This window comes from Vipera berus (genome assembly GCF_964194415.1).
Source record: "Vipera berus genome assembly, chromosome: 8".
NCBI classification, from domain to species: Eukaryota; Metazoa; Chordata; class Lepidosauria; order Squamata; family Viperidae; genus Vipera; species Vipera berus.
Window position 1 is genome coordinate 15,947,536 of NC_138211.1, and position 12,494 is coordinate 15,960,029.

Consider the following 12,494-nt stretch of genomic DNA (forward strand, 5'->3'; position numbering starts at 1 on the left):
AAAATAGGCTCAGCATCTTTGGAGCCCTTAGCTGATTTAAGTGATTTCAAAAAGAACAGCCAAATGCAATTTCACACCATAAGTGTTTGGAAATTGCAATTTTCTTCTTTTAATCAAAATTGAGATACAAAATTATTTGGGGTTTTTTAAAGAATGTCCTGATATCATCTCAGGATTTAACAAAGTTGAGCACACACAAGGAGCCAAATTAGGGTGCTGCTTTTGTTAAATAAAGAGTTTATTTGTAAATGAATGTCCCATAGGTGCTTTTCCAAAAGGCAACTGGACTTTCTTTCTTTCTTTTTCCCCTTGAAAACATTTTGCTTCTCATCCAAGAAGCTTCTTCAGTTCTCAGAATTATAGAAGCTTCTTGGATAAAAAGCAAAACATTTTCAAGGGGAAAAAAACCCCAAGAAAGTCCAGTTGCCTTTTGGAAAAGCACCTTTGGGACAACCATGACCTGGTGTTGTGATTCAGGGTCAGCCTGTGGGGTCGGCAGTTGGGTCGGATGACTCAGAGGAGGAGGAGGGGGGTGTTGAAGAGCTTGCTGATGATGGCCTTGAGGCTCCGCAGAGCCCTCAGCCAGGCCCCTCCCACCTGGTCACGACGGAGACCCAGCTGTGTGAGCCTGACAGCGTGGATGAAGATGACCCATAGCTGGCCCTGTTCAAGGATGCCCGACGCAGGAGGCAGTCAATCAGGAGTAAACAGAGGAAGGCAATGGGGCACCTCGGAAGGAGGCAGAGAGAAGCCACGCCCTGAACTGTATAAAAGGGGAATGTGTGGGAGGGCTGGTTTGCTGAAGGCAACCGCTTGAAAAGCTCCTGTTTCATGGTTCATGTTTGCTCTCTTTGCTCTGTGTTTTTATGTTAATAAATTTGGCAGGCTTAATTCCAGCCTCTTGCCTTCTTGTAAAAGGGGTTGTCCCTGCCTTTTCTGCAGGGCCGGTAGCAGGCTGGTACAGAACACCTGGATGACTGAGAATCTCCATAAACTTTTGCAAACAAATGATTCAGAAAAGTACAATTTGGCGTGGAAAGGTAAAAAATAATCCAAAACCCATAATCTATTCTTCCCTTTTCCCTTCCCTCCAAACCCTTTTGTGCTAGTAAATCAAAAGGACATTGTCACTGTTTCATGCTTACATTCCTGTGATGAACGGTGACGGAAAGTAAACCTTAAATGGTAGCGACCAACTTCTTTTATTTCTATGGAGACCTGTATGTTGCAAGAAAATAAGTAATAATTTTATAGAAATGACTTGACCGCAACCATTTTTTTAGTCATAGTCTTTTTAACAAAAGGAATTCAGGAAACACTTGTTCTTCCATTACAAAACTTATGGGATATAAACAGAAGAACAAGTTAGGGAGAATTAATTTTACCACAGCAGAAAAACAACCCCAAAGTCACTTTTTTAACCAATTAATGTTCCAATGGCCACTGAACATGCTTGCAAGCTGCTTCTCTCTCTTTTATATATTTTTAAAAAGACTCTGTTGTATTTTTCCAAATATTTGGACTCCCCCAAGCCCTTACTTCTAAACGTTGTTTGTTTAGCTGCACAAGAACCCACATTAAGATAAGTGAGGTTGCTAACTGTATATGAGATGTATATCTCACCTCTGTAACAACATAAGGATGTACAGTATCCTAACCAAGTCAATTTCCCATTAGATAATCTCACCTTTACAGTTTCATACCAGCAAGGTTGCTTGACTTGGTAGTAGACAACTGATTTGTATTCTGAAATACCTTCATAACCAGCACCTGGATGGATAGCTTTCTTTGGAGTACATCCAAAACAGAAAGCAAAAAGGAACAAATGACAGAAAATGAGACTTAATCAATGATGGGAGAGAAAAGCATTCAGTTATAAAACTACTTTTCACATAACTTCCAAAGAGGGCCAAAATATTCCACAAATTTTCAAAGTCCTTTCAAACTAATGTATACGGTCCTTGGTGCTTTCTGAGCTTGGTGGTTTTCTTGCAGACATTTCATGACTAAACTAGGTATGAAGATGTTACCAAGTTCGGTAATTGAAATGTCTGCAAGAAAACCACCAAGCTCAGAGAGCACCAAGGACCCCACAAAATTCAACCTCTGAAGGTTGTCTTCCATCAAAACTAAGATATGTCACACAGAAATGACAGCATATTAACTTTCACCTGTTTTATTGGTGCTTATTATTTCGAATGCAGCTACAAACAGGGGGAAGAAAGAAAAAAATACCACAAACTGCTAAGGTAATGAACTCAAGTCCATACACCAGAGATTATCCAGGGGTGGGAGAAACGAGAGTTAAAGCATGCATTCTGTGAGTGAAAGTATTTTATTAGATGATCAAAGCATCCACTTGTAGAAGTTCCTGTGCAATATTTGTTTTTTCCCCCCGTTTGTTTGTCCAATTTATATGACCACCTGTCTCACACAAAGTGACTCTGGGCAGCATACAATAAAATAAATAAAAAAATAATAAATAAATAAACCTTTATTGTCAAAGTACAACATGTGTACATTGAGATTAGCTGAGCCTCCCCCCGTGCTCTCTCCCCCCAACACACAGTGACAACAAACCCTCCATCCCACCACACTATGTGAACCAACTACACCACACACCGGCCTCCCAAGTCAATTCTGCATAAGATTATGTCCCATTTAAAAGCCTAACAGCCCACGGATAAAAGCTATTTTTCAGCCTGTTGGTACGGCTGGCTATATTCCTATATCTCCTACCGGATGGTAGGAGAGTAAAGAGATACCGTCCAGGGTGTAAGTAAAACCAACAATGAAAACATTCTACATTGCACAGATAAATAGAAATTTAAAAAAAAGACCACGAGAGGGAATGCATCAGAATATCATACATGATTCAGCCAGTGCATTGGGTCTCTGTTACCAGACCATCCCAGGCCGGCTGAAAAATCCACATTTTAAGGATTTTGTAGATGGTCACAAGGATTGGAAGGGCTTTCTGGAAAGTTATTTGGGTAGAGGTACAGAACATCTATGGATTTCTTTGGTTTAATCTCCAACTGACTATTCTGGAAACCCCTTCTTACCTCTAAAATGTTTCCATCTTCATCATGAACAGACATAGTAACCTCAACATTCTTAGGAGTCTTCTTTTTGCCTTTGTCAAACTCTCCATTCAACAGAGTGACGTAGATATCATTCCGAACTTCACCTGCAATTAAAACAGAATTATAAGAGCATTATTTTGTCCAACTTGGAAATTAGAATACAGGTAGAAAATAGTATTTGTAGATCAGGGTTGAACTGTGAGGTTCTTAGTACCCTCTCAGCTTGTGGTTTTCTTGCAGATGTGTTTCATTACCAAACTAGGGAACTTCACAAGTGCTTGAAGCCTTCTAGAACTTCAGATGTTACCTGAAGTTGGTATTGAAACATTGGCAAGAAAACCACCAAACTCAAGAGTAGCACCAAGGATTCTCACAATTAGAATACGGCCTGACTCTTTTCTCCGGGAATTGCCCACCATTTGGAGGACATCTGGACTCAATTATTCCTCCCCCCCAAAAAAAGAAAGAAAGATATAATCTCATTTTTCTCCTTCCTTGATGCAAAATTACTCACCAGGCAATATAATCTCTGGGAATCCCATTTTGCGGGCAACAGCTGTTGATCTGTCAATGAGATGAGAAAAATCCTTCTGAACCTGAGCTAAATCACCAGGCAGCAGTTTCAGAGAAACCCAGAGGCCTAAAAGGGGACGGAGAGCAAAGAATAGAACAAAAAGCAGCCTTAGTGCTATTGGAAAAAAGTCGCAATCCGTGCAGATTTGATAAGGAAAGAGAACTGTGATCTCCCAAATGAGTTGCAGGTTAAAACACAAAGGTCTTTTTTTTTTGTTGTTTATTAGAGCTTTATTCTTCCGTTTCCATTTTGGGGTGAATAATAAGCATTGGGGTTGTTTCTATAGAAAATAGTGTGGTGTTTAAGGCGTTCCCAGCACACGTGTACAACATATTTGCAAATGTTTTAGGAGGAGTGTGGCAATTTTCACAGGGCATGATTTGACCTTTTTTTACCTCAGCAACAAATTCAGTCCTGTAGTTTGAAAATGGTTCCAATGGGGTCTGTACTTAATTATTGTTCTTAGGATTTTCAAAGTACAGTACAAAGATGAAAATGAGTGTTTACGTATCACAAACAGCATAATCTATGCGCAGAAGAGAGCCAGTATGAGAAACACTGAGTTGGTAGATGTTGAACTTTACAGGATGGCAACATACCTAACCAGGCAGGCTCCTCCATGTTTTATTTTGACTCCTGGGGATTTAATGGCATTTTTTTTGTCCTTCTTGCTCATACCAAGCAGGATTGATTTAGAGATCTCTTTTCCCATTTCTATTCCTTTGAGAGCATTGTTTCTTTCATGCCATACTTCCAACCCCTCTTGCAATTGCCCGCTGATGTAATTTTATTGTACTTTGTTACCTACACATCATCAGTGTACCAGCTAAATTTGCCTGGCTCTCCCCATTTATCAGGAAAACTGAATCAAATAGATGAAAGATTTTCTGAGCAGCCTTGCAGGAAGGAGCCCATGTCAATGTCCTTGACCAGTGAACCATCCAAAACCATGAATGAGTTTTCACCTGAAAGGAATGTCTCTCCTTCCTTTTGCCCCTCCCTCCCTCCCTCTCTCTCTCCATCACTCTCCTCTTCCCAATGCTTCCAGGAGCTATCTTTCCAATGTGTACCTTGCCCTTTATGATTCACTTCCTTGGCTGCAATAACTTTGTTGAAGACTGATGTTAGGGGCTCATTCTCTCCAATCACGTGAGATGTCATTAAAGGTGCCATGATTAACTGCCGTTGCCTGATGTATGTTTCCATGGCAATCCTGAAGAGGAAAGAGGAAAGGAGAAAAAGAAGAGGTACATTTCCAGATTGTCAACATTATTGGATTATGAATAAAAAAATAAGATTCTTCTTGCAGGAGGAAGATCTGAAAGACCAGGTTCGGAACTGATCTTCCTGTCTGACCCGATCAATGTGGTCACTTAGAGTAAAACAATGAATTGATGGCACACCATCCATCCATCCATCCATACATACATACATACATACATACATACATACATACATACATACATAATTCAAATGCTGCAGGGACCGAATGAAGTAGAATAAGAATAGTTGGTAGATCTCTGTTGACTTCAAGCTGATTGGACAAAATTTCTGGTCTTGTAACAAGCATAATTTGTTCATTCATATGAATGGTTGAGGGTGAAAACCATATTGGGGGTAGGGACAGAACCGTAACTACTTGTGTGCCACTTCCTGTGTCTCTGCACATGCAACCCCTGCATTATTTTATCCCTATTTATTTTAGTCCTATGCCATGCAGGGAAGGTCTAAACACAACTTGTATGCATGCTGGTCTGAATACTAAACTACAGCTCTTTCCATGATGAGAATTCTGATCAAATGTAATTCCAATCAATGAAGGAAGTGACTCTGTATAGACCTGTGGCAGAAGCTCACTGAAATCACTTCTGATGAATCACATTCACTGCTGCAATTTAATTTACAGACTTTGTCTTAGCTTATCCCACCTTTGTCTTGGACCTCTCCACTTTCTGGAAAGCATATGTACATGACCATGAGCTCCCCCAAAATTGTGCATTCTTTTTTTTTTAGAACTTTAACTACTTACTGCTGAAAGGGAACAAAATGCTGCTTCTCTTCATCATCCACCTTCCCATGAATGATATCTGTAATGTCCATCACTAAGGGGAAAAAAATAGGAGTTTACTGATTACAGCAAAAATGTCTTCATAGGTTGGGAACTTTTTATATAAATTTCAAACCTGTGAAAACTCATGCCTTCCAAATGTACTGGTTCATCAATTTCCAGAAATCCCATCAACATTATCAAAGGCCATGTTGGCTAGGAATTCTAAAGCTCTAATGTGTGTAAGATCACAAAAGCTAGTTGAAACCAAGATTTAAACCAAACTCAGGAAACATTGGTTGGTTGAACATCTATCAATCATGAAACAGATATAACTACCTATGAAATGCTTTGGAAATAATTTACACAAAGTATTGAGCATGCTCTACTGGTTGGTTCCTTCCTTTTTTGTTTAAATGATTAACCTGGCCTCCAATCTCACAGTAGCAACTTTACATGGGGAACAGAAAAACCAAACCAAAAGACAACCTCCACAGAAATTGATCTGTTCTCTTGGTCAGTTACAAAAAAGATAGATTCAGATGATCTACAAACTTCAATTCAAGGTCTTCTCCTAGCATAAAAGATTTAGAATAAAGTATTCTGGAACAATGACTTCACATCTTTTAATTTATTACGGGCATACTACCACATTTATATTTGGAATGGCCTTACAAAGTAGGTTCCTGCTTACACTATATCTCTTTTTGGCCCCCAAAATACTTTTAAGACAGGGGTCTTCAGCCTTGGCAATTTTAAGACTCATGGACCTCAGTTCCCAGAATTCCCCAGCCAGCACATCCTGTCTGGGGAATTCTGGGAGTTGAATCCATAGTCTTAAAAGTTTGGAGATTGGAGAGCCTTGTTTTACAGGACATAGGAAATAATAGCTATTAGGACAGCAGTAATTTGCTTACTTAACCTAACTACATTTTTTAAACCCTGGCCATGTCCTCATGATCTCACCCACAGATCACAAGGAAGGCAACTTTAAGTTGTCCTTATACACACCAGGGCCAAAGTAGTATTTTCCCCCACTTCTGGTATCATCTAAAAGCCACCTCAAAGTGCCCCCAAATTATCTTTGTCTTCCCTTCCTTGAGGGAAATTCAGATGAGCAACGATGGGCAACAGGTAAATCAGAAGCAAGACAAGCACAGCCAGTTTCATGTCACTGTCGTTTCCTGATGGATCAAGGACGATGAAGACCACTTCAACTCTGCTGTAGAGAAAGGGCCTTCATTTTGCCTTCATCTTCTTATCGCCTTGAACCTCAGCATGCCAATGGCCAGATGAAGAACTGAACCCAGGACTTCAATTGCTATTTTCCAGTACACACATTTCTTGAAAGGAAGAAACCAATAACCAGCCTTTGTACCTGCTACTCCAAAAGGTCTCCGGAGGCCACAAGTATGCTTCTTGCCCTCTTTCAACTCCATGTGGCCAACACGGACTATTTGACACACCAGGCTGACCCGAGGCCGGATCAGGTCAGAACTGCTGAGATCCTGGTGAGGCAACAGAAACAATCACTAACGTATAAAACCACTTGGGGTATATTGAATTGGACTATGAACAAGTGGAAAAGAATATCACTTATTTATTTATATCCCTTTATTATTGTTATAAATAACTCAAGGCAGCGAACATATCCCACACTCTTTCCTCCTCTTCTTTTCCCCACAACAAAAACTCTGTGAGGTGAGTTGGGCTGAGGAAGTCCCAAAGTCACCCAGCTGGCTTTCATTAATAAGGTGGGACTAGAACTCATCGTCTCCTGCTTTTTAGGCTGGTGCCTTTATCACTAGATCAAACTGGTTCTCTTATAACCTACACCATTTCAGACAGGTGATTGTCCAGTCTTTTCTTTTCCTGTCCAGTCTGTTACACTGGTTGATTGTCCTCACTGTCAGGAAGTTTCTCCTTAATTCCAGGTTGCTTTCTTGTCCTTCCTTTTGGTGCTCTGGTGAACAACCTGGCCCCCTCTGCCCTGTGGCAGCCCCTCAAATACTGAAACACTGCTATCATGTCTCCCCTATTTCTTCTTTTCTTTAGACTAGCCAAACCCAAGTCCTGCAGCTGTTCTTCATATGTTTTAACCTCCAGGCCTTTGATCATCTTAGTTGTTCTTCTCTGAATTTTTTCTAAACTCTCAACATCTTTTTTGAGATGTTGACCAAAATTGGCTGCAGTATTCCAGGTGTGGTCTTCATCATATCTATCTCTCTATCTGTCTGTCTGTCTATCTACCTGTCTGTCTGTCTGTCCGTCCGTCCATCCATCGGTCTGTCTGTATATATGTATGTATGTATATTATATAGTCCAAAACCCATGAAGATATGTACCTTTTTGAGGGGGGGGCCTTCAGGTCAGCTTTGTGACTGCCTGGACAAGTCTCTGCAATTTTTTTGGCATGGTTTCAGAAGTGGTTTGCCTCCTTCCTAGGGCTGGGAGAGAGGGACCAGGACAAGCTCACCCAGCAATTTTTGTCACCCATCTAGCACTCCCGGTGTCCCGGTTTCTAGACTGCTGCCTTAACCATCATGCCAAATGGGCTCTTATGCCAATTTTTATTAGGAGTGTTCAAATAATCAAAATTTATGCAAGGAGTTATTTTTGTGCCAAGGGGAAATGAATCAGCAGAACCAGCTTCTACTTCATGTTTGTCATCTCTATTGGCTGGATTAGGTAAATTCACTCTTCTTGCTTGCTGCAGCGGAAATACTTCTGTCTCTTGGACTTTCTGCCAAAGTGAAATTGCAAACATGAAAGGACATCATTCCAGTAACTGTGAAGCAATATCAATTCCCCTGTGGCTCCATGGATGGAAAGAAGTTGGGGTGAGGTGACTGTGTGTGTGTGTGTATGTGTGGGGGTACTCTTGGTTGCCAAGATGCCCCAAATAAATTGGGCATCTCGACTTACGACCACAATTGAGCCCAAAATTTCTGCTGCTTAAGAGAGACATTTGTGAAGTGAGTTTTGCTCCATGTTATGACTTTTCTGACCATGTTTGTTAAGCTAATCACTACAGCTCTTAAGTTTGTAATATGGTTGTTATGTGATCTTGGTTTCCCCATGGATTTTGCTTGTCAGAAGGTCACAAACGGGAATCACATGACCTCAGGACACTGCAAACCGTCATAAATGTGAGCCAGTTGCCAAGTGTCCGCATTCTGATCATGTGACTGTGGGGAGGCTGCAACAGTCGCAAGTGGGGAAAATGGTCATAAGTCACTGTTTTTCAGTGCTGCTGAAACTTTGAACGCTCACTAAATGAACTGTTGTAAGTCAAGGACTGCCTGTAATCTCTTTTTTCCCTCTAGAGAAGACTGCATTATTTGAACAAGATGTGAAGAATGCTCAATAGCCGCCACTGTTGGTGTGGTCAATAAAACTAATTCTAGAATACAGAACCTTGCCTAATGATTACATTTCTGTACACACTAGCTTTTAAAGTGGCTAAATTTCCCCAAACTTATTTTAAGCATTATTGGCTACCACTGAGGGCAATGCTTCAAGGTCTTGGGTAGGCTTTTCCCCCCCAAACTCAAAGACCAGCGGACAAAACAGACCAAATATCCCAGCACATATGCCAGGGGTACCAAAACCCATCTGCTCATCAGCCCCTTCATGATTATTCTGATTGTTCATCAACTCCCAAAGATTTATTACATGAAAACATATTTAATAAATTCTACTTTAACTGAAAGCACTCTGAATAACAACAGTGGTATAATCCAATTGACTTTTTGGGGATTCGATGTTAGCCACTTTGGAAAACCCTGAGATACCCAGGAAGGAACACACTAAAATCAGAGATAAAGAGACTGGGTGGCTGTGTGGTTGGAAGAAGCTCTTATCCAAGGTGTGGCTGATAATCAAAGCAGCCAGGTATAGGTTGGATGTCAAAATGACCTTTTAAAAAAGTTAGTTGGCTTTGTTATAGAGATAAATCCGAGACATCTTTCCAAACCATTGTGCTTGTTAGACAATGAAATAGATTGTGTTGACCCTTCCCATTCACAGCCTGGCTCCTTGCCCAATGATGCTATCACAACAAAGGTATCAAAGGAACAGAGTTATAAAAATGAAGTGATCTACCAGTAGGTAGAACCCAGAAGGCAAAGAGAAAATTTACCGTAAAGACAGCTTGAAGGTTGTTAAGCTTTTCAATTTCCTTCGGCATTCCATTACTTCCCCAACGAACCAGGTAGTTTTCACTAAAATAATAATAATAATGATAATAATGATAACAACAACAACAATAATAATAATACAATAACAAAAGACCTGAAAATAGAAATAGAACAACTGTGGCAAAAGAAAGCAAAGGTAGTACTTTTAATATTGCAAATAGTAATAAGTACTTTGGATGCAATCCCAAAAGAACTGGAGCACCATTGGCATTGACAAAATCACCACTGGTCCATCAAACATCTGCATCTGCCTGTCCCAGGTTCTTGGTAAAGTCTCTATACATGGACTAAAGTGGCAAATCCAGTCTGAACATCTGGCTGACTGTGTGATGAACCACAATAATAGGTGGACAAAAATGCCAAATCCAGCCTGAACATCTGGCTAACTGTGTGATGAACCCTAATAATGGACAATAGTTATGCTATTCAGGACATGCAAATCACTTTGCCCAGCATTAAAACAATGCCAAGGCAATTTTATGTCCAAGCTGAATGTCAAAAGGAAACAGACTTTCAGGTGCTTTGGCATTTATAGAAATAAAACAAGGAAGTCCTTCTGATTCTAAATTGCAACATACTATGAGCCAGTGTCCAAAAGAAAAAAAAAGAGAGAAAAAAATAAAGGCATGAAGAATTACCCTAAATGGAAATTACAGAGTTTGAGACTTTTTTGTTTTGCTTACAAAGAAGGGAAAACTGATAGAAGAGATAGATCTAAAGCACTTGTATATTGTTTGCAACAAAATTTTATTGCAAAAATGTAATTTTATTCAATTACAATGACTAAGCCACAGGGTTTTTAAAGAAAAAGGACAGTGGTTTTCTTCAAACTAAAAATCAGCCTTTCATCTTCATAACAGGCCTGCATGAGATTACAGGTAGTCCTCGACTTACAATAGTTCATTTAGTGACCATTCAAAGTTACAACAGCACTGGAAAAAGTGACTTATGATCATTTATCATACTTATGATCAAAATTCAGATGCTTGGCAACTGTCTCATATGACGGCTGCAATGTCCTGGGGTCATGTGATCCCCTTTTGTGACCTACTGACAAGGAAAGTCAATGGGGAAGCCAGATTCATTTAACAACCATGTTACTAACCTAACAACTGCAGTGTTTCACTTAACAACTGTGGCAAGAAACATTGTAAAATGGGGAAAAACTCATTTAACAACTGTCTTGCTTAACAACAGAAATGTTGGGCTCAAATGTGGTTGTAAATTGAGGATTACCTGTATTGTTAACCAATAATGTCTTAATACTAGTTGCAACATGCAACTAGTATTCTCTAAGAGATGTTTTAGAAAAATATTCTACTAACAACATACCTAATAAATTTGGATTGGTCTGGATCATAAAGGCTCATAAGCAGCTCTGCATCCTCACCAATATTGCAGACAAAATTCTTGAAATTGATGTACAGGCTGTAAGTGTGAGTTGTATTAAAGATAGACTGTCCTCGTAGGTCTACATTCTGCTGAAGAGACTTGTTTTGGGAAGAAGAGATTAAAGGAAAAGTCAGAATGTGCTGAATTATCCAATAAAACTGTCTATTTTCCCTACCAATATTTAAGTAAAACAGTTTTAGTTTCCTTAATACTGAAAGTGTGGCATGCTCACACACCATGGCAACATGTATGCAGAATCAAGGCTGTGATTAAATGAATTATGTGATCAACCTAAAGAAGCGTCCAGTTATCTGAATACACACTCATACATTCAGTAGTCAATGCATTTCATTTCATTCATTCATTCTTCATTCATTCAATCAATCAATCAGTCAACTTCTATAACCACCCAACTCAACCCAGTGACTCTGGCTTACAATTCAAATTCTACTTATAAAAGCTGGAGCTAGCAAGCATTATCTTATAAAGAGAGACTCTCTTTTCTCAGTTCTAAGATGATGCCAGGCACCACAACATATCAGCCACAATGTAAATGGGAAGTTCAAAAGTAGGGTTAGAAAGCAGTAGTAGAAGCTTGGAACCAATGTCCAGTGGGTGTCATGGGTCAAATATCAGTAACTGAGCTTAAACATGTTTGAGATAAACGCATGTCAATCATCAGACAAAAATTAAAAATTTAAAAACATTAAAAAGAAAGAAAGAAAGAAAGAAAGAAAGAAAGAAAGAAAGAAAGGAAGGAAGGAAGGAAGGAAGGAAGGAAGGAAGGAAGGAAGGAAGGAAGGAAGGAAGGAAGGAAGGAGGGAAGGAAGCTCGATGGACCACTAGGTCTTTTTTCTGTGTCAGTTTTCTACATTTCTGTGTTTCTAAGTACACACTTTCCCCTTCCAAAATATTGTTCTACCTGCAAATTTAAATCAACAGATTAATTAAAGAAAACTCCCAGAAACAATGTTTTTATCTCATCACAGCGCAGTAATTAAACTTTCCTTCATGGATTATTAGCAATGCTTAAACAGCATGATTATTCTATTAACGTGCGTTAAACACAGCTCTATCTTGTTCATGCTTGCAACATGCTTATGAAGCCAATATCAGAATTTCCCTTTTGCTGTTTGATGAATTAAATCTGCTGAGCTTCAAATCAAGTCTAGAGAACACGTTAAAGACTGAACTAA

The 12,494-nt window shown here is 39.6% G+C and overlaps 1 protein-coding gene across 1 annotated transcript in view; it reads right to left on the reverse strand.

The window, feature by feature from the left end:
• The window catches only part of DOCK5 (dedicator of cytokinesis 5), a 107,443-nt gene that overhangs the window by 52,017 nt on the left and 42,932 nt on the right, over positions 1-12,494 (reverse strand). The window contains exons 8-16 of the mRNA XM_081334055.1: positions 11,239-11,396; positions 9,849-9,930; positions 7,086-7,215; positions 5,690-5,762; positions 4,731-4,873; positions 3,601-3,726; positions 3,066-3,190; positions 1,688-1,786; positions 1,146-1,218 (exon numbers count right to left, since the gene is read on the reverse strand). Of these exons, the coding sequence (XP_081190181.1) occupies positions 1,146-1,218; positions 1,688-1,786; positions 3,066-3,190; positions 3,601-3,726; positions 4,731-4,873; positions 5,690-5,762; positions 7,086-7,215; positions 9,849-9,930; positions 11,239-11,396 (1,009 nt within the window). The remainder of the gene's footprint in view (positions 1-1,145; positions 1,219-1,687; positions 1,787-3,065; positions 3,191-3,600; positions 3,727-4,730; positions 4,874-5,689; positions 5,763-7,085; positions 7,216-9,848; positions 9,931-11,238; positions 11,397-12,494) is intronic.